Source organism: Panthera uncia, chromosome B1, assembly GCF_023721935.1.
Source record: "Panthera uncia isolate 11264 chromosome B1, Puncia_PCG_1.0, whole genome shotgun sequence".
NCBI lineage: Eukaryota > Metazoa > Chordata > Mammalia > Carnivora > Felidae > Panthera > Panthera uncia.
Window position 1 is genome coordinate 184658283 of NC_064811.1, and position 27691 is coordinate 184685973.

At 40.2% G+C, this 27691-nt stretch overlaps 1 protein-coding gene across 14 annotated transcripts in view; it reads left to right on the plus strand.

Moving 5' to 3' along the window:
• The window catches only part of SORBS2 (sorbin and SH3 domain containing 2), a 221197-nt gene that overhangs the window by 132106 nt on the left and 61400 nt on the right, over positions 1-27691 (plus strand). For 9 of the 14 annotated variants that reach the window (XM_049632546.1, XM_049632549.1, XM_049632543.1 and 6 more), the window contains 5 exons: positions 163-287; positions 16555-16693; positions 20884-21056; positions 25718-25784; positions 26482-26526. In XM_049632546.1, the coding sequence (XP_049488503.1) occupies positions 163-287; positions 16555-16693; positions 20884-21056; positions 25718-25784; positions 26482-26526 (549 nt within the window). The remainder of the gene's footprint in view (positions 1-162; positions 288-16554; positions 16694-20883; positions 21057-25717; positions 25785-26481; positions 26527-27691) is intronic. The other 5 variants (XM_049632555.1, XM_049632547.1, XM_049632556.1 and 2 more) reach the window with 2 other exon arrangements.

Sequence of the window (27691 nt, forward strand, 5' to 3'; positions counted from 1 at the left end):
ACATTGTTGACCTCACAGTAAACTTCAATTGCATATACACTTATGTCTAATTTCTAGAAAGAAATTAAATTCTATTTTGGAAAAAAAAATAAATTTTACCAAAAAAATGTTAAAAGTGAATGTAGATATTTTTGTATCCAATTTGTCTTCCCTTAATAAAAGCTTGGAGCTCTTACAATGATCGAAATCAAGAGACACTGAACGGCGATGCTACATATTCCTCTCTTGCAGCAAAAGGTTTTAGAAGCGTTCGACCAAACTTACAAGAAAAAAAGTCACCAACTCAGGTAATCTTGCACGGCCTTGTTTACTGTGTTATTTTAAACATGGTTAAAAATATGCTTTAGAGTCTCTTCTCCAGCAACATGTGCATATTTAGATGCATCTTTTATCTTTAATGTGTTTTTGCTTTTGGATCTGTATTCCTTGCCAAACTTGAATTCACAACATAGAAGACAAGTTTTAAGCTCAAAACGGGCTTTGTGGGGCTTTTTTTCTGATTCAGTTCATAAAAGTACGATCACTTTCTACATAATGTTTATGATATTTCCTTAAATTCATAAAAAGCTGTCAGCCGATGCTTTGATTTCGAAGTTATGCGGTCGGCCATACGTTTATTCAATAAATAGGAGTTATGCAACTGTTCATTATATTAACTGAAAGAACCTTGTGTTGGAGATCTTAGTAAAATTGTGCCCCGAATCTTAAAAGTGTTACCGAAACAGTGTGAATAAATATAGGGTACCTATACCTCAAAGTCTGAAATTATGCATATATCCCAAGGCCTAAAAAATTTGCCAAGAGAACACATGTTCATTTTTAACATAATTTTCAAGAATATAGATGGAGTCAAACTTCATAATGTATTCTCCATAAAAACCGTTTTCTCCCAGAGGGCAACTATTGATAATAAATTACAAGGCATTCTAAATGGAACAAAAATGATCATTTAATCTAGCCAACAAAATGTGTAGAATAATAAGGAGATATGACATTGTTTTACTTTCTTTAAGGGTAAGGTTGACGCTGGTTTCTTTAATGACTAACTTTGACTTTCTCTCTGTTTTTCCTTCAACATTATTTCTCTCTCCGGATGCTTTTGGCAATCCAGGCACCCTTTCCACCGCCCAGAAAAGAGAGCTTTTGTAGTTCCTTGATAACCAGCCACACACAGGGTGACATTTCAGATCAACTAGTAACTAACACACAAACTCCCTCCTGTACGAAGTACTTTACTAGCAGAAAACCTCTTGAAGGAACTATGCATTCCAATGATGACTCAAACCAGACAATTGTGTATTCAGAAGAATCTAACACAACTGTGTCATATACCCAAAAAATCACTAACCCACTACCAGCAGCTGCCAGCACTGGTCCCCCATCAAATGCTGACACCAGCACCCCATTTCTACAAGAGGATTACACGCAGGACTCTCAAACTCGACGAATTTCTACACTGAAACTAATCCATAACCAGGATCTAGGAAGTAGTGTCCACTTTAATACTCCACGGTTTTCCCAACCTGTTGAGGTACCATCGTGGCTCAAAAGGCCTTGCTCACCACCCCCTAACCCAGTGCCTGGGATATACACAGCATCTCTTTCCATTCAGATAACTCCCGTTTCAGGACACGATCCTGAAAGCCACAAACAGCTACCTGAGCTTTCTCCAGAGACCACAAAGATACCTCTTCAGCAAGAGAGACAAAAATCTGCAGTTGCTGCGGCCTCCCAGTCCTCAGACTGCCGGGTGGTACATTACACTTTCCAATCTCTTCTTACAGGTGTTCAGTAGAGACCCTAACTCCTCTGATTTGGGCTTCTTATATAACCAAATGCTTTGTTAGTTTCCGAGCAGGAAGGGAAAGGAGAAAGAAACCATCTTCTTATTTCAAACCCTACTAAGTTCATCAATAGATTTCTAGGTATCTTTTAATTAAAAAAATACATATCAACCAATATATATCAACCAATATCTATTGTGTATATATACACTATATATATATAGTTATATATATAGTTATATATATATACATATACAACCAACCAATATATATGTGCATATATATATATATATATATAACCAACCAATATATATGTGCATATATATATACATATACAACCAACCAATATATATGTGCATATATATATATATATACAACCAACCAATATATATGTGCATATATGTATATATATATAATACAACCAACCAATATATATGTGCATATATATATATACAATCAACCAATATATATGTGCATATATATATATATATATATATAATATACACAGATTTTTAATCCAGAAATCATGTGCTAACATTTCTTCCCTCTAAGTATTGATGAATTGGTTATCACTGAATACTCTGCAAACCACCTCAGCGCTCAAAGAATTTTTAAGTTTCACAGAAATATTTTTTATGTCAGGCCTTTGAGTGCCTTGATTTACCTCATTTACCTATATAACATAATTAGCAATTACAATTCACTTTGGCAGGGAACATGTATTTTAATTCACCCAGCATTTACTCCTTTGCACCTCAATATTCATTTTCACTGAAACTTGATCCATTTCTACCGCTTAAAATTTATCTCAGGACATACAGTCGTCAGTCTTTAATATCCAGACTGTTAGGAAGTAAACCCTTATTTCCCTATATGTAAAATGCTCTCATAGTGTCATTCTCCTGGCATTTATTAATCATTTAGAAGATAAATGTTCCTCTTCTTGGTTTCTGCAACTTGATATAGTGCTAAGAGCATAAGCTTTAAGGATAAACAGCAGATTTCAGTTCAACTCCATCACTGGCTATGTGATGAGGCAACCTTCTTAACTTCTCTGTCGGTCTGAGCAAAGAAATGAGAATAATAATTAATCCTTAATTCCTAGGTTATGGTAGGACTAGGGAGATAGTGGAAGTAAACCATTAATAAAGATAAAATACAACTACAGCAGTAGTGGGAGTATTGGAAACACTAATACCCAAGTAAATAATCTCTATAATACGATTTCCTGTAGCTGCACTATTAAAGATCATCCAAAACATATCCTTGAAGAGATATATTTTTAAACTTTGTAGAAAATCAGACATCTGATTGACACCACATCCCTTTTCCCACCTGTACAGCAGAAACCTTAAGCTTAGATGATTAAAAAGACAAACGGTGGCGGGGGCGGGGGGGGGGGGGCGGGGGGGGGAGCCTGGGTGGCTCAGTCGGTTAAGCGTCTGACTTCGGCCCAGGTCATGATCTCGCAGTCTGTGAGTTCGAGCCCCGCGTCGGGCTCATGCTGACGGCTCAGAGCCTGGAGCCTGTTTCAGATTCTGTGTCTCCCTCTGTCTCTGACCCTCCCCCGTTCATGCTCTGTCTCTCTCTGTCTCAAAAATAAATATTGAAAAAAAAAAAAAAAGACAAACGGGTATTTTCATACCTCTGCTAAAAAGATCTCTTTCATCAGCTGATTGTGATATGCAAAATTAATTCATTAGCGAAATTTCTTTGAATTAAGGTAATATCTTTTGAAAGCCCCTATGAAATATGATAACAATAATTATAATAGCAACTAAAAATACTAGGAGTTTATTATATGCAGGGAAACTTAAGTTCGATAACTTTCTTTTTCCACGGTTTTGTCACTATCCATGCCGACCAGAGATAGTTGGTTTCATTACATAATCCCCAGAGAATCAGCATGAAACACAAATTAAGGTGTTGAGAACCTGTCACTGTTATTCATTGAACAATTATTTATTGGGTATCTACTATGTGTCAAGTCTGTTCTAGTCACAGAGCTGTATTTGAAACTATTGAGAATTAAAATCTTGCCAGAGAGAGGCAAAACTTAGTAAAAAAAAAAAAAAAAAAAAAAAAAAAACTTAAATAGGCGGATTATATACATCAGAAGGAGATTCTGTAAATAACTAAGCAATACTAAGCAGGGATCCGGGGAGCAGACTCCACGTTATTTGGGATAGTCAAAGGATCCTCATTGAGAAGACCGAACAGCTTTGAAGGGGGAAGACTATTCCTGTCAGAGAGCATCGTGTAAAGGCTTTAAAACTGAAGCATGCTGGGGCTGCTCGAGGACCAGCAGGGAAGCCAGTGGAAAGGAGAGGGAGAAAGGCAGGCGCAGAGGAGGCAGAGGGGACGTCAGAGGTAACAGTGGCCAGATGACAGCAGTCCCTGCAAACACTGCAAGGATTTCAACTTTTACTCTCAATAAAAATGGGAGCCATTGGGAAATTTCAAGGCTACCGCAATTGTCATTTAACTCGTGGTCTAACTGAATCATTCTGGCAGCTCAGGGGAGAACAAACTATGCTAGGGCGAAAGGAGACCAGGCAGCCAGTTAGGTGGCTTTTGCAACCATTTACGTGAGAAATGATGGTGCTCGAGGCAGGGTAGAAGCAGCAGAGGTGAGGAGAAATCAGATTCTGGATGTATTGTGAAAATAGAGAAAACAGGACTGCCTGCCAGAATGCATGGGGGACGTGAGGGAGAGAGAAGAGTGAAGGCTGACTCCAAGGTTTTGAATCTTTGCACCTGAGGAGGATGGAATTTGCCAGCCTTTGCCCACACAGACTGGATAACTTTGGGTAGAGCAGGTCTGGGGGAGAATCAGAGGTTCCACTGGGATATGGTTAAGTTTGAGGTGTCTATGAGATATCCACATGCAGGGGTGGAGTAAGCGGTCCAATATAGAAGCCTGGCATTCAGGTAAAGGGTCCAGGTTGGAGATACCAGCCTACAGATGGTTCTCGTAGGCAAGAGACTGAATGAGATCACCAGGGCATGAGTACTGAGAAAACAAGAGGCCCGAGGACTGAGCCCAAGAGCATCCCAATAGTAAAAGAAGGAACCAGCAGAGGAGACTAAAAGAAGCATCCACTAAAGGAGGAGGAAATCCAGGAACATGTCGTATCCTAAAAGCCCAGCAAGGAAAGTATATGGAGAAGGAAGAGATGGTTAACTGCACAAATACTGCTGATGGGGCAAGTGTATGATGAGTTCTGCTAAGTCATCCTGGACTTAGTTGTGGGTACGGAGACTTTCTTGGAGTGGGCTTAAGAGAGGCTAGGAGAAGAGCAATTGGAAAGACATCCTTTCAAGGCCTTATTATTGTAAGCCCTTTCATCCAGTGATTCTCCCTCTCTGAGCCTCAGTCTTTCATCTGTAAAATGGGGATAATAACGGCATTCATCCCCTGTGAAGTTTGAATAAGATACTGTATACAAGGAGTCTGGTGTAGAGCCTGCTACATAGTAACCCCTCGATATGTAGAAGTTGTTATTTTAAAATAGTATCCTTTTTCCAAACTCTACCTCTGATGGGGAAAAGGAAATCTGTTGTTTTCCACAACACATTTTTTTAGGAGTGGATTAAAGTTTATTTCATCTCACCTACTGTGTGTTCCATGATGAGAGTGTGTTGCCCTTTATAGCATTTTGTCAAAAGGTGGCATGAGATTATTGCACTTTGGGTTTGCTTTTATTGATTGATTGATTGATTGATTGTAGTAAGAATATTTAACATGAGATCTACCCTTTTAACAGATTTTAAAGCGTATCGTTAACTATAGCCACAATGTTGCAGGGCAGATCTTCAGAACGTATTCATGTGGCATAACTGAAACATTATACCTGTTGAACAGCAACCCACGTCCCTCCCAACCCCCCGCCCCTGCCCCTGGCAACCGATTTCCTGTTCTCTGCTTCTCTGAGTTTGACTGTCTTAAATACCTCATGTAAGCGGGATCGTGCAAGATTTGTCTTTCTGTGACTGGTTTATTTCACCGAGCATAATGTCCTCAAGGTTCATCTGTGCCTCATGTGACAGGATTTCTTTCTTTCTTAAGACTGAATAGCATTCCATTGTATGTACATATCACACTTTCTTTACTCCATTCTTCCACTGATCCATATTTAGGCTGTTTCCCCATCTTGCCAATTGTGAAAAATGGGCATTGTTAAGTCTCATTTTCCACGTAATGGCCTCTCACAATGGTGACCTTTGCATTTTAAATACTTACACTCCACGTTCTGGTGAGAAGTCTCATCAAATACTGAGAGCTGTAGGCTACACTCTATGAATCAGCCCAATATAGGCTCCATTATAAAGAATTAGCCTCCCAAGAAATTACCAGACCCAAGAAACAAAAATTCTCTACACTGAGAAGTGAAAAGGAAACTTCAGTGTTCTACGAATTCTATTTACTTTTTTTTTTTTTTTTTTTTTTTTTTTTTTTTTTTTTTTTTTTTTTTTGCTGTTTTTGTTAAAGTCTGTCCGTTGGTTTAAGAAGAAAACAGCAACCTACTTTTAGGAATTTCTATTCTCTCCATATTTGATAATTGAACATAGTGTTTGATTTTCTTACTAATTTATAAATAGAACCAAAATGAGGTGTGTTACCCGACTATCACTGTGGGAACAGATACCCTGTTGCTAAAAAAGTCACATTGTTCTTCAGTGTCAGATAAGCGGAGGTCTAAGCCAGAAGCTTTGAAAAGACAGCAAAAGCGACACCCTAAGTATTTTCCCTGGCATTTGTGAATGCTGTTCCCGTTGCTTCAGGAGGGTAATCTCGACCCTTCTATGATGAAATAACCTAATCAATCATTTGTCAGAGCCTACTTTCACAGCTGTGGCTGCACATATGTTAGAGACTCGGAGGAGAATTTATCTCGCTGTCACGTAGAGGAAGGAGCAAAGTCATCTCAGTGCTCCATGCAATCAAGACGTCTAAGTTAAGGAAGGCAAAATAATGAATAAACGTCAGCAGTGCAGAATGGTAAGAAAGGTTTAGAATACAAAGTATGCTTTCTGGACCAATCCCATCAATACCACACCGATCGCTCATGTGTTCCATTAGGACGGCCAACCAACATCCCATATTCTTCTTTGTGAGTCTGTTATGCTGTCAGCTGATGGCAGTTTTCATATTAATGTTCTCCTTACCCTGCTCTTTGCTTTGTGCAAAGCATGCCTGTGCTTTCCAGGCATTTCATTTTTTTTTTGTACTAAATGCTTTTTTTGGTACTATACTAAGTACTTTACGTACATTTCCACACTTAATTTTCACCAGCTTTAGGAGATGGGTTTTACTAATGTCCACATTTTACACATGAGGAAACGGAGGCCAAGGGAGACTAAATGACCTGCCCAAGTCTGTCTGACTCCAGATCCACAGCTCTACCAGTAGCTTCCACTGCCTCTATTTTCTGAGATAATCTGACTCCTGAACCCCATCTTCTGGCAACATTCTTAAAATATGACACCTTCCTAGATTCAAAATCATATTCTCCATCAGAGTACCACAGAGGACAGTGGAAATATTCACTCCCCTGATCAGATACCACACTGTGTGTCCGAATCTGGGTGACAATTTTGGATAACTTGCACCCACAGGTAGGGACTATAATGCTGTTAAGATCTCTGGTAAAAGGGTCTTCCTTATGAGACTATAGGGCAATCTTGTATCACTGAAATGCCAGTGGTACAGCCAGGCCTTCGGGGAACAGGGGAATGACCAGTTAGCTACTCTTTCTCCATTTTAGATGCCACCTAGTTCCTTCTGTCCTCTGTGAGTCAGCCTCGTTCTCTCTTAGCTTCTATTCTCTCATTGCTTCAAGTTGTCTGTGGATTCCTATGACATTTTCTGGTGCCAGTTATGCATGAACTTGTGTCTGGGGTTGTGGGGAACACTACTGCCTGACTGGGGCATTCAGTGTCATATAATTCAAATTCCCTGGCGGGAGGAAGTGCCTAATTGGCCCAGTTCAGTTCAGTTATTCTCCTGAACAATCAGCTGTGGCCAGAGAAATGGAATTGCCTAATACAAACATGGCTGCCAGGTACTTCCTTCCCAGCATCCTCAGGACGGGCAGAGAGAGGAGGTTGATTATTACAGAAGCAGGAAGGGGCGGGGGGGGGGGGGGTAAAGATTGACTTTTACTTTTCCTAAAAATTCTTAAATTGTTTATTTAAAAATTATGGAAATTCAAAGTCTTAACAATGAGATGGATAATTATATTACAAAACTCCATTATAAGTACCCATCAGCAATTTCCATTATTTGGTCATCCATTTTCAACGGTCAACTCCAGTTATCCTGGTAGTGTTTTAAAATCAACATAAGACACCATTCCCTTAAGTTAGTAGAAATTTTAGTACCTTTATCCAACGAGTGAAGAGAAAAAAAAATAATGAAAGAACCATTATGACACCCAATAAAATATAAATGATTTCTCAATATAAGGGGATTGATTCTTATGTAATTCCCTCCTAGATTTTTTTATTCAAGTAAATTACTGTCTACTCTATGGAAAAATAGAGAATAAAACCAGTCAAATCCCTTGCCTGATATTTCTCAAGTATTCTGTATGCTCCTCGGGAAAGGACACCTACAAGATTAAGGTCCCAGACCACAGTAGCATGTCAAGGCAACTGGAGCCCAAGACAGAAATAAAAATATGTGCCCGTATATATATGTTGTTATGTATTGTTAATTTTTTCTAGAACATTGAAGTCATTTTTAAAATATTCGAAAGTTTAAAAAGTAGGTGCATTAAAACCAACATTACGTTTCAATATTTTATTTACACAAACAGAATTTATTATAATCTTACTTCCTCTTAATTGAAAATTGTCTTCTTTGTGATCATTGTTAGTCAAGGGGAAATTGTCTAACACAGCTATTCTCTCCACTGAAAATGAGTTCAGGAAAAAGAAGATTTGGGAAATTTTACTGATGGGTTTGCTTTCATTAAAAAATCCAGGATACAATTTTTTCCTTTTTCCTTGGTCTTCAGTGTGACTTGTCATGTTATTTAAATTTTTGGCATTTGGTTCTGTATGGATTTTGGGGGGGACATTGATTTTGTTTTTTTTTTTTTCTAAGATTGCATGAAAATAATGTTTGTCTCAATTACTGAATTTTTTTTTTTTTTTAATTTTGAGAGAGAGAGAGTGCATGCACAGGGGAGGGACAGAAAGAGAGAGAGAGAGAGAAAGACAGAATCCCAAGCAGGCTCCATGCTCAGTGTGGAGACTGATGCAGGGTTCGATCTCACAGTTTGTGAAATCATGACCTGAGTTGAAATCAAGAGCCAGACACTGAACTGACTGAGCCACTCAGGTTCCCCCCAGGTACTGAATTTTTGTCACTCCTTTCAATTTTGCACCCAAGATAAGGGTCTCCTCATGTCCCCTGAGGCCTGGAGTTGCCAGACTATGCTTCCTTTCCCGGTGCCCCAGTTTTATACCCAGCCCACAGCCAACGACCCTTTTCTCACCTCCAGCTTCTGGATCTACAGGGTCAGCAAACTGACGGCCCACGGCCTTGTAACTATAGATACGTTTGGCTGGCCTGCCACGGGGTTTATTTTATTTCTAATTTGGCCGCCTTTAGGAGGAACATGCCTTCTCCATCCTACTGTGGTTCTCACTATTCCCTCTTATCTAACGCCTGACCTGATCTACCCATTCTGGGTACATCGCTGGCCCTGGGTAGGCACTTGAGTTGGCAAGGCCTACGCACGACCAATACACCTTTTCCGCTGCTGAAACTCATCCTTCCTGAGCCGCCTCATTCCTTAGTTCCTCAAGGAGTCCAGCCTCGAGTTAGTGATCTCTTTCATCCACAACTTCACCTTAGCATTCTGGGTTGAATTCACGCGGACCCAGATGTTCAATGCTGCTCTCTCTTGGAATATTGAGTACCTTGGGGTTTAAGCGCTGTCCCTTTCCTTTGTAGAAACCAGGCAGCAGCAAACTGGTGTCTCTAGCTCCTCTCTCCCTCCCAGCTCAACAGTTGGAGAAAGTGAAAAGGAACTTATACCCACAAAAGTTGGGGACTGTGGGCCTACAGCCAAGCACCTTAACCTTACATGTCTTGGAAGATGGAGACACAAAACAACTATGATGATTTTCTGCAGTCATCTGTCTATCTGCCACGAAATTCAGCAGGAAAACAAATTCTCTTGTTTTTTACGTTAGTGTTTCCTACTCCAAGTAGTCTGGATTGACAACATACTTCCTCTTCCCTTTTCAGGCTCTTGCCCCCACTCTTATCACATTTTCCTCAGAGAAACATGTAGCATGTGGTTTTCTCTCCTGCTGTGTCTAAGAGGGCATCTCATCAACGAGGAGACCAGGGTCATGCAAAAAACTAGTCTAAGATGCAATTTACATCTTTATGGCAAGCTATTTCAAAGCTTTTGTGTGAGTAACCTATAGACTTGATTTTTTTTTTCTTAGTTTCATCTATAGCAATTTAAATGTGGTATGACTCACCAAGATGCATTCCATCTGTTACACACACGCGCATTAGGACTCAAAATTGTGAGCATATCAGGAGGTAGGGAGAGAAATTGGCAAAGTGGAAGAGTTCTGCAGACAAGCTCTTGAAAGAACAAATGAATGGATAGAGACCATTCCTAGACACAATGCCACACAAACAAACTGATCATATTACCCACGACAACAGTGGTTTTAGAGACAATCTGCTTTAGCATTTGACATGTTTCAAGTCCAAAAGGATACATACGGTAAGCCAATCCAGGGAGAGATACAGCCATTAGCTTTTCCTTTTAATTTTGAAGGGGAAGGAACTCCTTTGAGCAGATAACTCAAATCCTTTGGCATGATTTATATTATTTAACAGAATTGTCACTGAGCATAAGTAAAACTAAAGAGACCCATGTTCCATGGAAAGCTCTTCAGTGAAATTACATTATTATGAGAAATTCCATGGACAACGTACTCACCCGAGATAGCTTTGTATTGAATTGCATTCAGAATTCTAGCAAAATCCTTACATTTTAAATTATAATTATTGTAGTTTCATAATATTATAGCTTTACTTCATAATAATGTAATTTTACTTTATTATAAAAATGTAATAATAACATGCATACATTACTACGAGAATATTTTAAATTCTGGGTAACTTGGAGATTTCTGTCAGTTAATTCTAGAGATTTTAAAACTGTATACAGTAAAGGGGGCATCTGGGTGGCTCAGTTGGTTGAGCGTCCAACTTCGGCTCAGGTCATGATCTTGTAGTTCGTAAGTTCAAGCCCCACATCAGGCTCTCTCTTGTCGGCACAGAGCCCGCTTCAGATCCTCTGTCCCCTCTCTCTGCCCCTCCCTGACTCGCGCTCCCTCAAAAATAAATAAAACGTTAAAAAAAAACCCATAGAGACAGTAAAAAAGTATCACTTTCAAAACAAGTGTGTTTAAACAACAACAACAGCAATCATATTAAATAAAAATAGGATAAGGAAACCTGTCTTTTTATCCAGGGTTGGAATTTCTTAACTTGTTAGATTAATTGAACAAGTTGAGAAATCAGATTGTTGGATTATGGTATCCACAATCCCCAAAGTTTATGCAGAATTTTACGTAGGCATGAATTTGTACACTTTTCTTAAGAGTCAATAGTCTTCATCAAATTTTTTAAGCTGTGACTAAGAGAAACCTTTTTACGTATTTGTTTTAGAAGTATTTGTTTAAAAGGCTGAAGAAAAAAATTAATTATGACTTTTTATGAGAGGAACAGGTGTATGGCACCAACTGTTAGGAAAATGCTGGCTGGCCAAGAACACCGAATAGTATCACCTAAACTTTTCCTAGGCAAGATTTCTAAGTTTATACAGTTTTCTTTAATTCATTCCTCCCCCTGGTATCAATGTCCTGCAATACTTCTGGCTATCTGTCTTACAACTGGCACCACACCAAACACTCAAAAACAAAAACAAAAACAAAACAAAAAAACCTCTATTCTGAAGGGGGAAAGGAAGAATTAAGAAAAAAAAATTCTTTTTTGCTTCAAAATTTCATTTACTCATGATGAGGCTGATGTTTATCATCACAGTCGACATGTGTGGGTAGACATCACAATGGTCAGAAGAGATAGCTATAAAGCCTGTAATGGGCCATCCACTCTCTTCCTTTTACAGACAGCCCCTCCACCATGGTTTTTAACCTCTTGGGTTATATAGCCTTAGAGGCATTAAAACTTATTTTTCTCCAGTTTCTTTCTCCTTTACCTAAGACTTAAAACCAACAGTGGCTCTAACCAACTAAGGTACCTTCTAACCATCATCAGGGGCTGGTTTTTGTCTTCACTTCATTTTCACAAACAGGTGTCTCCATTTGCACAGTTAGGATGTTTTAAAGTTCAATTCTTTTAGTGTTTTATAGTGAAATCAAAATATCCTTTCCACTTCATTGTTTTTAGTTCCATCATTCTTTAGATCTGTAAGTCAGAAAAAAAATGGGGTAACCTGGTTTTTTTGGGGGGGATTATTTCCAGGGGGGAGGCAGTCGGGGGAAATCTGCTATAAGATTTTTCTGTTGAAGCGAAAGGAATTCTGCTGGCCAATAGACGACCTGATATTATTTTGCTGTCACAGAGACACAATACAAAACTTCTGAGGGAAAAATTCCATGATGCCAAGCCTCTCAAGCCCCCACCCCAAATTACAATGCAGTGCTACGTGAAAACTGGTCTTATTTCCAAAAACACTTACTGGATTTATTTTCCTCACTTTTTCATGCTTGCTCTGTACTGAATGCCGGTAACTAATCCTTTGAATATATTTCTTAAAAGGGCTTGCAAATACAGCTGATGATTAAGCTGAATAAAGCCTTCTCTGCCACATTGCAAAAAGAGATGTCCTTATTAACTGAATAATTTATATCTCTTGTTATGTTTCCCTCATACTCAGCCTGGAAACCAGAACTTAGCTGCCCATGTGCCAGAGGTAAATGCTTCACAGGCTCACAGGCAAAGCACACCAGAAGCTTCTTCACGCTTTTCCTTCCGTGGTGCTTTTGAACTGAACCACTTCTTACCTGACGGTGACCCCAGCCCAGCCTCACCGACTCTGTCACCACCTGCTGATCTGGGGCCTTCACACCTGCATAGACCCTCCCCCCCCCACCGCGAGCCTTTCACACTGCTTTTTGCAAACCCCTTCCCCTCGCTCCTGTCCTCCCTGCCCACAGCCACACCGCAGACTCTCTCACTTACAGACTTGTCCTGCTCCTCCGGTGAGTTCTCCCCAACCATCCCACATGCGCTCAGGAAGCTGACTCTGACATCCCTGACCGTTCTGCTTAACTGACTGAGCCACCCAGGTGCCCCCGACGTCCCTGACCATTCTGAAACACCTTCCCGACCCGTGGGTCAGAGGTCATCTGTGACAGATTGCAGCACCAGGCGGCCATGCGGGACATTATTCTTCCTTCCTTTGCCTCCGCCACTTTTTAAACAGATCTCCACGGGCCAGACACAAGGACCGATTGATTTCTCGTCTGCCATCTCACTTTGCTGCCAAGCGTTTTTATTCACATAGGTGTAAATTATACCTAAACCGATTCCGCACAGCCTGTCCAGAAAATCCTCTACAGTCATCCTCATAAGCCTACTTTCGGCTGAAAAAGTCAACTGTCTTCTGATTCATTAAAAAAAAATTTTTTTTTTAATGTTTATTTATTTTTGAGAGAGACAGAGCATGAGTGGAGCGGGGCATGGGGGAGTGTAAGGTGGGGAGGCAGAGAGGGAGACACAGAATCCGAAGCAGGCTCCAGGCTCCGAGCCGTCAGCACAGAGCCCGACGCGGGGCTCGAACTCAAAAACAGAGAGATCATGACCCGAGCCAAAGTCAGACGCTTAACCCACTGAGCCACCCGGGCGCCCCTATTCTGATTCATTTCAGAGTCATTTATATTTACACTGTGTTGCTCTAGCTAATGAGTTGTACAGTGATTTGCTTTGATAAGTAGTTATCTCAAAAAAATAATAAATTATCTCAGAAATTTAGATAAGTATACATATATTATGATGATCGAGTTATAGCAAAAGTCTTAACATTTTTCCAAAATTTTAACCCAGTCTTAAATCCTGGTAGATAACAGTTTACCTCTGAGATTCACATGAATTTATCCTGTGTGAATAGTTCACATACCCTTGTTTCTCGCATACATAATTGCTGACCGCATGACGCTAATTCTCGCTTCTCTTTCACTAACCGCTACATCTTTTGAACCTATCTGTCTTATAGGGGCGAATGATGTAAATACTCCTAGTCTACACTGCAGAAATTTAGCCCTCTGATCTTTTGGAATTGTTTTTCCTGAGCCATTCTGGGTTAGACATTTATGAATTCATTTATTGTTTTATATACCAATAATTCATCTTTCATTTAGAGCAATATATAAATAGTCCCCATACAAATGATATCATTTAAATATGTCTATATGGCAAGAGTCCCTAGCAAATGATTTATGAATAACTAAATGCTTTCAGATTTTAAGGCACAGATTTTCTTTTTTTTTTTTTTTTAAGTTAATTTATTTCGAGAGAGAGAGCATGAGGGTACAAGCAGGGGTGGGGCAGAGAGAGAGGGAGCGAGAGAATCACAAGCAGGCTCTGCACTGCCAGCATATAACCCGACATAGGGCTCAAACCCACGAACTGTGAGATCACGACCTGAGCTGAAACCAAGAGTCAGACACTTAACGGACTGAGCCACCCAGGCGCTCCTAACGCACACATTTGCCATCACATATAATGCATAGACAATGGCTTCAGTTTGAAAGGTATCTAACTTTAGGCAAACAAAAAAAGTGGAGAATTCTTTTCTAAAATTGATTTTATGATGAAGTTTGAAATAAGCACCATTGTAAACGAAATTTTAGTTGTGCTACATAATTTTTATGTCATGTCAATGTCATAAACCTGAAAATTTCATGCATGGAGAAATATTATAAGTCACATGCTTTTCAAGACATCGCAATTATAGAAGACAAAAGACTTTTTAGTATCTTTCTTAAATACTTAACAATACTTTAAATGGGGTTTAGTATTCATTCAATGGTTGGGTATAAAACTTTGCCATGAAATGTTCCCATTAGTGACTGGCTACAGAAAAAACAAAACAAACAAACAAACAAAAAAAAAGCCCTCACTTTGCAGGGCTAACACCCTACCTGCCAGTACAGCCAGAAGCTCAGTGGTCCTGGGGTTCCCCATGTTCTACTATGTTTTCAATAGTTCTCCGTTTTAAAACTTCAAGGAATAGTAGGGCCTTTAACCAAAAACACAGAACAGTAATAGCATATAAAATTATGTACTAACCAATTCAATTTGCTATATTTAAGACTCCTTAGGAGCTTGAAAGGCCTACATACATATAGTCTTACAGGCACAATCAGAGCTAACTGGAACTGAACTTAGTTTCAAGTTGCAGGTCAAATTGCACATAGGTCGTCCATGAGACGATTTTCCTAATAAGTATTACACTATAACAATAAAGTATTTTCTAAAATTCTAATGGTATTATTTCATTAGTAAAATCCTGGTCCGTTTCACATGATGAAAGATGAAGTCTATTTGCAATATTTACTTTCTTAACCCATAATCAATATTATTGCAACTATCAAAATAGGATTCAAGCCAACTTTTCTAAGTGTAGTAACACAGTAACATGATGGTTTTTAATAAGAATTCTGCTTTTAACACTCATTGTAACACATTATAGCAAGAGTACCATAATTATATTTACAAAGAACAACCAAACCAATTTGGGCAAGGTGGCAAAAATATTCTCAGGTAATTTATCAAACTTGTAGACAGGCTCTGAGGCATTTGGGTGGGCCAGTGCCTCGGATCATTTGAATGTCCAGTGCTATTCAGGTATAAGACCTATAAGATATGGTGGTTTGTGACAGGAGAGTGGTTTCTGTAATAGCTCAGAGAAGCACTTAATCAGTAAGCACAATCACTGTGATGGAATATTTATTGACCCCAGGGCAGATGTGGTATGGCTATAAAAATATGAAATTAAATTAACTCTTGGCCATTTTCAAAACATGAGCTTTAAAATGAAAAATCAAGGAAATATGTAAGTAATTGACTACCTACATTTCAGGCCTGTCTTGTAGAAGTTTAATTTGTTTTAGGATCAGTAGAAAAGGAGAAAAGGTTCGCAAATGATGGTTCTTTATCTGTGTTTGTGTGTATTCAGCTGTAAAGTATTTTAACCAAATGCTCTTACTAATGTTTTGTCTCATTTGCATGCATTATGTAATCTCCCCCGTGCCCAGGCTCGGCGCTGTGTTGCGGATAGAGAGGCATCCTTAATAGTGGTGAGCTCAGCCTCTGTGAACTAAGTTGATCCAATTCAATTAGAATATGTATCCATTGAATATCTACTATGTTATTAGCACAGGTCAAACATTATAAAAAAACATAAAAGCAGCACATATATGACTATCTCCAACAAGTATCTTAAGATCTCGCTGGGGATATAATATACTCAGATATAAATCAATCAAAACAATAAATTCTCAAGAAACCAAAAAGAGACCCGTAAAGTACTAAATGAGATTGCAATAGGGAGAAGCCAGTGGTTTATCATGCCTTTCTGATGCTTTGCCAGAAAAGATTGATTCTTTTAGAATAGGATAGATTGCTTCATGATATGTAAATCCAAACGGTTGTGTTCCTTATATTCCTCACTTTGCCTGGATGTCTCAACTCTCTTCTCAGAGCCAGATAACGGTGAATGGAAACTCAGGAGGTGCTGTGAGCCCAATGAGTTACTATCAAAGGCCGTTCTCCCCTTCAGCTTACTCTCTCCCAGGCTCGCTCAACTCAAGCATTATCATGCAGCATGGCCGGTCACTTGGTAAGTCTTTTGCAGTCATGATTTCCATGACAATTTCATATAACAAGTACAAACCACATGAGAAAAACATCAGAGTAATTTTTCCAAAGAGGTGGGATATTCAACACTCCAGTATTTAATGAACCTATGCTAGGGGAGGAATTAAGACCAGAGGAGTCACTGGAGAAAATAGGCATCCAGCTATCCCAAGACAATGACTACACCTATATCTGAGCCTGGAAACAACTATTAAGTGTTTGTAGTTTGAAGTAGAGAGAAGTAGAGAGAAGAAGACAGTCAGGCAGGAGAGTTCTCTCCACCGGAACATTCGTGTAGCGCATTTCCATGGATGGCAAATACCATCCATGTTCATAACAGCTCGTTCTTTTGTGGAAAAGCTTTCACTGTAGAAAATTCTCTTAGCATATATACAGAATTGTTTCACAGTTAAAACAGTCTAACAGGGGGACAGCTGCCTCACAAAAACAGTAAATAGTAAACTATCCCCTCACAAAGTAGCAAAACACTCTTTGAACTGAGACCAGAAGACCATTGGCCTGGGACAGGAGTTCCTTTAAATAATGATCCCTGAAGTTGCTATACAGAGAGTTCTTAATCCTTTGAGGACTAGGAATTAGACGAAAGAGAGAACTCTCCTCCAGAAAAAGAAAAATGCACATTTGAACATTCATACAAACTTTCAAGCGTATCATTTCATGGGCCCTGTGATTTTTTTTTTTTTTTGAAGCCTCCTGGATAAGAACTTGTACTGTATGATCACAAACACTTTTACGTGGCAAATATAGTAGGACTGTTTAGAAAACAACGTATTTCTTAGTTTTTAACAATGTAAAAAAGCAAAACCCCGAAACACTAAAAACCAAACCAAATCAAGCCGTCGTCCGAATTCAAGCTGAGAAAGGTCCCGTGATGTTGAGGGACCGGAAGGCTTCCCTCCAGACAGCCGGGAGGAAGGCAGAGGAAAGAGGGCAGGCAGCACACCTCTCAGAAAGGCTGAGACTGATCCCTCTGGGCCACCGCCAAACAGCAACAGAACACAGGCCTTTCACTCTCCTTTCCTCCTTGAGCAGCAGGCAGGACCTCTTCTCCCCCAGCACCCTTTGTTCGTTGAAAGACATGATGCCATCCAGGCTTACCCGGGAACATTCAGCGTGTGCGTTATGGAACTCAGCTTCTGTGGTCAACAGAGCCTCTGGGACACTCACATGGAGCCCTGAGACTCACCGAAGAAAAGTCTAAATATACTTGTGCCTTCTCTAATGGTGCTCGTGGGGATCACCTGTGAATGTTATAATGCTGTCCTTTTAGAGTATAAGAAAGTAGGACGTCCTTGTGCCCAGACACTGCTCTGAAACAATCAGTCCGTGGTGCAGTATTGTAACAGGAGTCCTTTATATCGAGACTTTTAAAAAATGTTTATTAATTTATTTTGTGAGAGAGAGAGAGAGGGAGGGAGCATGTGTGTGCGTAAGGGGGGAGGGGCAGAGAGAGAGAGAGAATCCCAGTTAGCACAGAGTCCGACGTGGGGCTCAATGCCATGAACCATGAGATCATGATCAGAGCTGACATCAAGAGTCAGACACTTAACTGACTGAGCCACCGAGGCCCCCCATACCTAGATTTTTTACATAGCTATGCATCATCACACTCCTTTAGTAAAACTACAAATTATTCTAGCCATAATGTTTTCTCAAATAATTATTATCAAAGTCTGACTCTTTTTCCTCATCACCTGTCTTAATACACACAATTTTGTCCCTCCCACCCCGAGAAACAAAATACATAAATACTTGAATGTAGACAGTCTTTCTTATTAGAACATACTGATGGGTAGATTTACATATAAGCCATACTACAAGGAAAGAAATGTCCCTTGTCCCACTGGAACAAATTCCAATCAGCCAGTGCTGAGATAGGTTCTGAGAATATACAAATCTATCCTGCTTCGAGAAACTTTATATTAAGCTGAGGACAAAAGACTACAAAAGTGAGAGTTAGTGGACCTATAAAAGAAATATAAGGGCGCCTGGGTGGCGCAGTCGGTTAAGCGTCCGACTTCAGCCAGGTCACGATCTCGCGGTCCGTGACTTCGAGCCCCGCGTCAGGCTCTGGGCTGATGGCTCGGAGCCTGGAGCCTGTTTCCGATTCTGTGTCTCCCTCTCTCTCTCTGCCCCTCCCCCGTTCATGCTCTGTCTCTCTCTGTCCCAAAAATAAATAAAAAACGTTGAAAAAAAATTTTTTTAAAAGAAATATAAAATAAAAAGCTAACTTATATAAGCTATAAACTCCTTGACTCTAACGAACCATATGTGAAGACAGAGTTCATACTCCTTGCTTAGGCTGGGACTTTGCACATAGGAGGTGCTCAAAAATTATTTATTGTTTAATAGAAATGCTGCTATCATGGTTCCTGACTCAAACACTTTTTGGAACTAAATGGGAAATCAGAGTCAAATATCACATTTGGAATTGCTTGGAAAAGATACCGTTTCCTTCCTAGCCTTATTCATTCTTCATCAGAAATGTATCTAAAATGCTTTTCTGTTGCAAACTAAACTGAATATAGCCATAATAATAGCAATAGCAGTTATAAGTGTTACAATAGATTTTAGCTTACAGGAGTCCTATCTGTAGTTATCCTTATAATGATGAGTTAAATCTTTTAAAATCTTACTTATGAATTTTTATATAAATTTGTTAAAAAAAAATACAGTCATATATGGGGCACCTTGCTGGCTCAGTCGGTTGAGACCAGCTCTTGGTTTTGGCTCAGGTCATGATCCCAGGGTCATGGGATCAAGCCTCCCATCAGGTCTCCCTCTGCCCCTCCCCAACTTGTGTGCTCATGTGTGCACTCTCTCTCAAAAAAAAATTAAGATTCTCTCTCCCTCCCTCTGTTCCTCTCCCCTGCTTGCACTCTCTCTCTCTCAAGTAAAAAATAAACAAATAAAAAAATACTATCATATGTTTTGAGATAGATAGATTACATATATATTCACACATATATGAATATATATGTCATCAAGTGATGGTATCCTGAAACATTAGAGCTCTTCCATATCCACATAAAAAGAGACCTTTCTGGGGTGCCTGGGTGGCTCAGTCGGTGGGGAGTCCGACTTCGACTCAGGTCATAAACTTGCTTTCGTGGGTTCGAGCCCCACGTCGGGCTCTGCGCTGACAGCTCAGAGCCTGGAGACTGCTTCGGAGTCTGTGTCTCCCTCTCTGTCTGCTCCTCCCCTGCTCGTGCTCTGTCCCTGTCTCTCTCTCTCTCTCAAAAATAAAGATTTTTTTAAATTAAATAAATAATTATGCTTCAAAGTAACAGCCAAGATATCTGGCCATCGTGTCTACTTAAATACAAATCAGCACTAATAATTTGAAATCATCCATTTAACCCATGAGCCTTCACCCCATCTAAGTATGTGTTTGGATGTGGGGATTTCTTAATGTGATTTTTGTTTTCACTTTATTTATATGAAATTGCTGCTGTAGGCTCAACAGTCCTATCTTCTGCTCTAAGAGGACATTCCGGTGCTTTCAAATAACAGTAGTCAGCAACTTCACACAAAGATAATGTCTCGGTCTGCCTCCTCGTCTCTAAAACGGAGCCCCCCACGGGGCACCAGGGTGGCTCGGTTGGTTACGTGTCCAACTCTTCACTTCAGCTCAGGTCATGATCTCACAGTTCCTGAATTCGAGCCCCGAGTCAGGCTCTGCACCGACAGTGCAGAGCCTGCTTGAGATTCTCTCTCTCCCTCTCTCTCTGCCTCTCCCTTGCTGGTGTTCTAAAATCTCTCTCTCTCTCTCTCTCTCAAAATAAATAAATATTTAAAAAGTAGTAACAAAATAAAAAGTAATTAATTAATTAAATGGACGGTGAGGTGAGCTAATAGATGTAAAGTACTGTCTTAACACAGTGGCTGCTACACGGCCACACGGTCCTTCCACAAATGTCACCCTCCCCCTCCTCCTTCTTCAGACAACGACAGGATCTTGTTGTTACTGTTCTGTTGGGTATATACCTACATGCTAACGACGAGTGGCTCGAATGCAAGGTAAATGGGTCAAAAGAGAGAGCGATGGAAATAGATTCTACGTTACAGTTGGCATAAATATACAAGAGGCACCGTCAACTTATGAGTCCTTGCGCATCAAATACATGATATGTCACCAAATTTTCTCGGCAGATTCCACAGAGACCTATCCCCAGCACGCGCAGTCTCTGGACGGCACCATGGGCAGCTCCATACCACTGTACAGATCCTCAGAGGAGGAGAAGAGAGTGACGGTCATCAAAGCCCCCCACTACCCGGGGATCGGGCCCGTGGATGAATCCGGAATCCCCACCGCAATTAGAACGGTAGGAAATGCCAGCGTGGTGGCTGCAGGGCTATGCCCAGGCTCTACAAAGGCTGGATTGTCAATGGCTTTGTGCATTCCTATGGTCTTATATAACGAGGATTGCCCTCTATGCCATTTGAGTTCTCGTGAATATTATGTTGTATGTGGCAGAGAAAGAGGAAAAGAACTGTGGATTGAAGCTAATCACAGAATCTGTGTTTGCATCTTAATTGAAAATCACGAAGATTGTGAGTTTTGTTGAATAAAGGTATATTTTGTTTTGTTTCACCTCTTCCAGGGAGCGTTAGGGCAATAGAGAGAAAGGAGAAGGAACGAGACAAGGTGAATGCTTTGACTGCTTTGCCAATAAACCAGGGATTTGTTTCTTGAAATGGATGTGTGTTAACATCAGGAGATTGGGAGCCGTGAATTGGCAGCTGGGTGGTGAGATGATTGCAGCAAAGGGAGTTAATGTCATGGAAAGAAAAAAAAAACTGTGAAGAAAAATACACATTTTAGTGTCCCTCTTCAGCTGTGCCTGCTGTGAGCCCTCAGGGATATTAAGTGAAAGTGTTTGGATTTTTTTTTTTTTTTTTTGGCTTTAAACTCTGCCAAAGCATTGCTCAGTGTGTCAGGGCAGCCCCTTCTGGCAAAGCTCAGCAGCAGCAAAGGCAGCTACTGAGAGCCCGGGCAGGCAGCTGCTCACTGACCAGTCTACTCGCAGAGAAGGTTTGTGCTAGCCGGCAGAAGGAAGACTCTGGAAGCCAGGATGAGGGCCGCAGCACGTCTGCAGGTGAACTGGGGGGCTTTGCAAGGAGAGGGCTCAGGCTGCATACTCCTGCCTACCTGGCAGGGGTGTTGCCAAGAGCTGCTTCCCTGGAATGCAAACCCTGGGGGCTGGGGGTGGGGATGGGGTGCAAAGACAATAGTGGATAGAGGAAACAAATGGGAAAGAGATCAGGAAAAAAAAAAAAGCAGTGGTAAGATTGCATTTCTCATAGATGGGGATTGTGCGTTCTGAGAGAAGAGTTAAAAAATGGATTATTCCAAGAATCTGTATCAGAATTGCAAGCCAGAAAGTCAACCTGCACAGCAGTTGATGGGGCTGTAGACGCACTAGATTCTGGGAACACTGAATGTGACTAATTATCAAGTCCTAACAATCTATGTTGGAACTGATGATTGTCATATTTAAGTCACAGAAAAAGTTCAGGGATTGTGACTAACGGTCTTAAGACAACTGCATGTTTCTGGTGACGGTGTTTTGTCATTTGTTTCCCTTTGAAGGTTTCTGACTCAAAATGGTTTAACTGGAATCTTTTTTCCAAATAACGTAGGGATGCAGTGTCAAGACAGGTATGGTGTCATTGGTTTTGCTTAATCGACCCTCGAGTCATAGTATATACACAAATTAGGATATTCCTGACTCTAACTTGTTGTAGATTCTGTCTAAAAGGATTGTGTCTGAGACCTCTGGGTGTGTTTTTAACATGATGAATGATATATAAGAAACAACATGAAAAGCTGGACCAGTTTTTTTTATCCATCCGACATAATTTTCTTAAACAGCAAAGACTTGCTTCTTAGTTTTCCAAAGGAAAAATAACAGACATTGTCAAAGGTTAGTGAAAATCAAGTAATATTAAAATTCTAGTGGTCTGCCTACTTGCAAATCAAAAGCATGTTTAGATATGCATATGCAAATACATATACTAAACATTCAATGCTGGTTCCCCTTCTGTAAAATAGGAAATAAAATGTAAGCAACCCAGAAGTTCCCTATAAGGAACCGTAATTTTTAGGCACAGCTGTGCTCTTATTTAGACTTTTAAAATTGTACGCACAAGGTACAGGTCTGTGAAGACTCTTACTTGCGTTCCCTGTTTTTCAGCCTCGCCAAGCACATCCCCAAGTATAGCTGTGTTTATAAATGTTGAGTCAGGCCGTCCCTGAGCCACAGCAGGCCAAGAATCTCCAAGGTTGTTTTTCTTTCTCATCCGTGTAGAGAGTAATGATTATCAGACTCAAATTGCTTTACATGGACTTTCTGCTCAGCGTATCCACCAAAGGCAGTACTCTCAGTGTATCATGTTGTAGCCTCATTTTAGACAACCAGCCTATACCAAGGAAACAGAATTTTGTAAGCTAGAAACTCTAGAAAGCCAAAAGTCAACAAATGTACCTTTGAGTTATTTGAATGAAGGCTCCCCAGTCTGCCCTCTCTCATGTGACCTGGGACGTCTGGGTTAGCCTTTTACTGCCATTCTTAACAACAACAAAAATCGCTGGGGTTCAGATTCCAGGAGGCTGTCTAATTAAAGCCAGCTAGTTAAGTGAAATACAAGACTCTTTTTTTTCTAGTTCAAATATAACACCGTTCGAGCATTTTCAAAGCTGGAAAGGGGCAAAAATAGAATAGAATCACTGTATACTCGTATGTAGAAAATATGTGTCTTTTCCCTTTTTGGAAATCTCTGTGTGATAAATCAACATCGAGTTTTGATACTTTGTAAACTGTAGAAAAGTAAAATCCAGGTGAATTCTGCCAAGATTATAGAAAACAAGTGAGTCGTGAATTGCTAGTAGTTACTGCCCATACAAAGTAACCTTGAAGGACACATACAGAAGCAAACTTCCTTAAACTTGAGTAGACTTCTATTTACTTAATCTCGGTATTAGACATAACATGTCCATGATGCCATTTATAAAAGAAACTTCAAATGCCCAGAGTGCTTCTTTTAGAAAGGGACAAAGAGTTTTAGTGTTGCCCTATACCAGTTTCATACTCCTCTTTGCCAACCACTGGGCATTTCCTGGCATCTCTGTGCTCACCATATAAAGCTAGCAGATGGCAAAACTAAGCTCCTGCCTGATATGTGCCCTCCAGCAAGTGAAGAAAAAAAAAATCCTGTCTGTCAAGATACACTGCCATATACAGGGATATAAGTCACTTATTTAGGCTTCCTTGTTGCTATTGGTTGTGTCCAGGTATGGCTGGGAAACATGTTTGCACCAACTTACATCTTATTTTCTATTGCTGAAGACATAAAGGAAACAGAGCTTAACAAAAGAGAAACTGATCTTTTATGAAAGTGTCCCTTAAAGATACATGTTCAGCCACTTTATTTAAATCAGCCAATAATAACTAAACTCCTGATTCATCACTGCACCCCTCCCACCAGCTCCCATCATTTGAAAATAAGGTCAATTAACAATCTCCTCAAAGCTTTTCCAATGTAGAAAGAGCCTACAATGAATGAAGAGGTGACTCAGAACAAAGTCAAGTAGCTCTTAATATTAATCTATATTTGCTGTGATTATCAGAACCATGTATGCTCAGAGACCAAAATAAATTTAGATGCGGCACAAAACCCTCAATTTCCAGATGAAAAATGCAATTACCACATTTCTGAGGGGAAAAAAATAGGATATAAAATCTAAACGAACGCTCAGTCTTTTAAAAAGTACAAGAATATTTGTGTGGCAGTCCTAACAGAATATTTTATATCAAGAGAATGGTCTTGGAAAATCTGGTGTATTTATCACTATATACAGAATGATTGGGTTTCTTGCTGGAGTATTTCTGGAAACGTTGAGATAAAGATCTTGCCAAGCAAAATCTTTAATTATGATTATAAAAGTGTAGGTCTACTTTCACAGGTATGTAATCAGGTAGAATTCCATCCAATAACCTGGGTTCTTTCATTATTTTATTCTATAAATATGTTATGTTCCTTACTGACTGTTACTATTTATTGAGCATTTCTTACATTCTAGGCATTGTTTTAGGTCTTATATACATGGTTTCATTCCATTTCCATCACAATCCTATGATGTAGATATAATTATTTCATCTTAGGAAGGACAAGCTGAGGTTCTAAAAGCTTACCTAAATGATCCAAATTCATACTGCTAGGAAGCATGAAACAACAATTAAAGGAAGCAAGACTTGAATCTAGGTTGAGGTGACGTTAATTTCTTCTTTCCACTACAACCCAGTTTCTATCGTGTCCTAATCCAGGCATGTGGAAAGAGCTTCTACTCTCAAGGAATTTATAATTTAGCAAAGCAAATGCTGCATACATTTATTTATCATGTTAAAAAAAGTTTTAAACAATGTCTACATTTTTTTAGATTTACCGCAGGACCCTTGACTGTACTACATTCGGGGTTTTATGAACTTAACCTAGTAAATATCATACTTTTATTTCTCTAAGTCTAAGCTGATCAGAATACAGTAAAAAATATTCCCTAGTTAATTCTAAAAATGATGTTTTCAACAGAACACTCACGAAAATGTTTTGAAGGATAATGATAATTAGCACCAAAAGGAGTTCAACAAACTATTACAACACTACAACTTTTATTCAGTGCATTTTATATAAATATGTTTGTACAAATATCAACTATCTAATGCTGGGCACAAGTGCGATTTGGCCACAGCATATAATGTCCCAATTCAGCCTAAATTCAGCCTAAAGGGGTAACATATTTACAAACCTCATGCATAACTAGGTAAGTTACTAGTATTGTCATCATGAAATAGGTTTTTGTTCTTTTTTGTAATCACAGACAGAAACCTGCTATTAGAAAAGATAAACTGTAGAAAGAAAAACGTGGAGGGGCAAGCAGTGTTGACTCAGCACCGGTTTTGTAACTACTGAACATTCTCTCTTACAGACAGTTGACAGACCGAAGGACTGGTACAAGACGATGTTCAAGCAGATCCACATGGTACACAAGCCGGGTATGTGTGTTGTTCTGTTTTCTGATCGGATCCTCCAGGCCAAAGGGTATATGTGTAGCCTCCTGTAGAGTTCAGATTCACACAAAACGTTCAGACCCTAGCAACTCCATGGCGGTCCCTCTTTCAACATTCCTCCTTGTTTTCCTTCTACCGTCCTCAAGTCACAGACACCTGAGCTGCTGCCTCACCCCTGAGCTGCCAAGAAGCCTCTTATTAGGTGACCCTGGAGGGGTGCCAGGTGCTCTGGTCCCTTCCTCCCTCCCCAGCCACAGTCTGGCGTGGTGTGGGGTGTGGCGCTGTCATTGTTCCTCTGTCCACCAATGCCAGCTGCTGATTGAGAGAGAGAGAGAGAGAGAAAGCAGAGGTAGGTCTCACCAGCTTGACAAAAGATCTCGAAAGCACTTCCGGAGGAAATTCATGATTCAGAAGAGAAGGCTGCCCCAGGAAGTGAGGAAAAAGCCCTGGCCCTGCATGCTGGGGAGAGGGCAACCCAGCAAGTACGTTACGGACCAGCGAGGTCAAACCGCAGCAGCTCGGGAACAAAGCAGTATTAGAAAATTCGAAAAATGGTGTTATGCACCAGGCAAGAGACCCTGGTTTTCTACCAAATTGTTTTTGTTTCTCTGAAGTTCTACTGTCTTGTTACGATATGGTGACCGAACGTGTATTACCATGATATTTATGTTTCATTTTCTAGATGATGACACAGACATGTATAATACTCCTTATACATATAATGCAGGTAGGACGGGGTTCCTTGCTCGCAATGAATACCGTATGCTTGGAATCACTTCCCACTCACTGTGTTACCACTGTTTGAGCGCATGTTTTCAGTGTAGACAACTAAGAGGATGCTTTTCTTTTTTCTTTTCTCAAAGCATGCATAACAAAAGGATCGATCTTTTCCCATGGAAATGAGAACTAATACTGTTTTGTCTCCTTCATTCTCACACTGTCCGTTTATTTGCAGCTTCAGGAATGTTTAACCAAAGTATGAAGGACGGCTTGAAAGAACACACTGTAACTGGGGTACAAAATAAGATAAAGATCTCTTTTTATCAGCAGAGAGAGTGATCACAATTGCGTAAGATCTTTCAGATACACTTCACAAAAAAACGAGTCAAGCAAAAGTATTTTGTGACTTTGTCCATGCTTTTGCTCCCAAAATGCAACCATTCATTGAAGGATTTTTAAAAATCCCACTCTGCTGAGGCCACTTTTCTGACTCAGAGTTGCCAACAGTCATAATGGCATGACTTCAATTCTGGGCGTTTTCTACTTGTATTTGAGGGCATTGGTATCTTGTGAAACGGTTGCAGGGCCGGAGTGAGGGATCCCTACAAAATGCTTCCCTTTCCCCTAAACGTCACATTAGGGGATCCTGTATAGGGCCTCCTGTCACCACTCAGCCCCAGGCTAGTGACTGTTGAACGGTTTCCTTTCTTGAGAGCAGGCTCTGAGGCTCAGGCTGTTCACCTGCACCCTTGTAAGGGGTCCCCTGGCCAGCCTGGCCTCAGGCCTGCATAAGGTTCTTCCCTCCTTGCTGCCTGAAGGCCAGCACTCAGGCCCTTTAACTGTCAGGGACTCTGCTAGGAGTCTCCAAAGACAAACAGAGAAGAAAAAACAGGCAGAACGAGCTTAGCAAGCTGCAAGACCTCTGATATTTAGGTCCTCATTCTTCCAGGTGACAGCAGGAAGCCCAGTAAAATCTTTCCCTCAACTTGTATCCCAAGCCACAGGTACTCCAAACTCACCTCCCGTGTTTAGCTTGTTCTAAAACAAAATTCAGCCAAGTAAATTTTAAAGATAGTATTGGATCTGTTCCACGATTCACGAATGCGGCCGCATCCAATCTAGCCGATAGAAAGGAGCCCTGAGGAGCTGTACAAAATGAAAGGCTTTTCTAG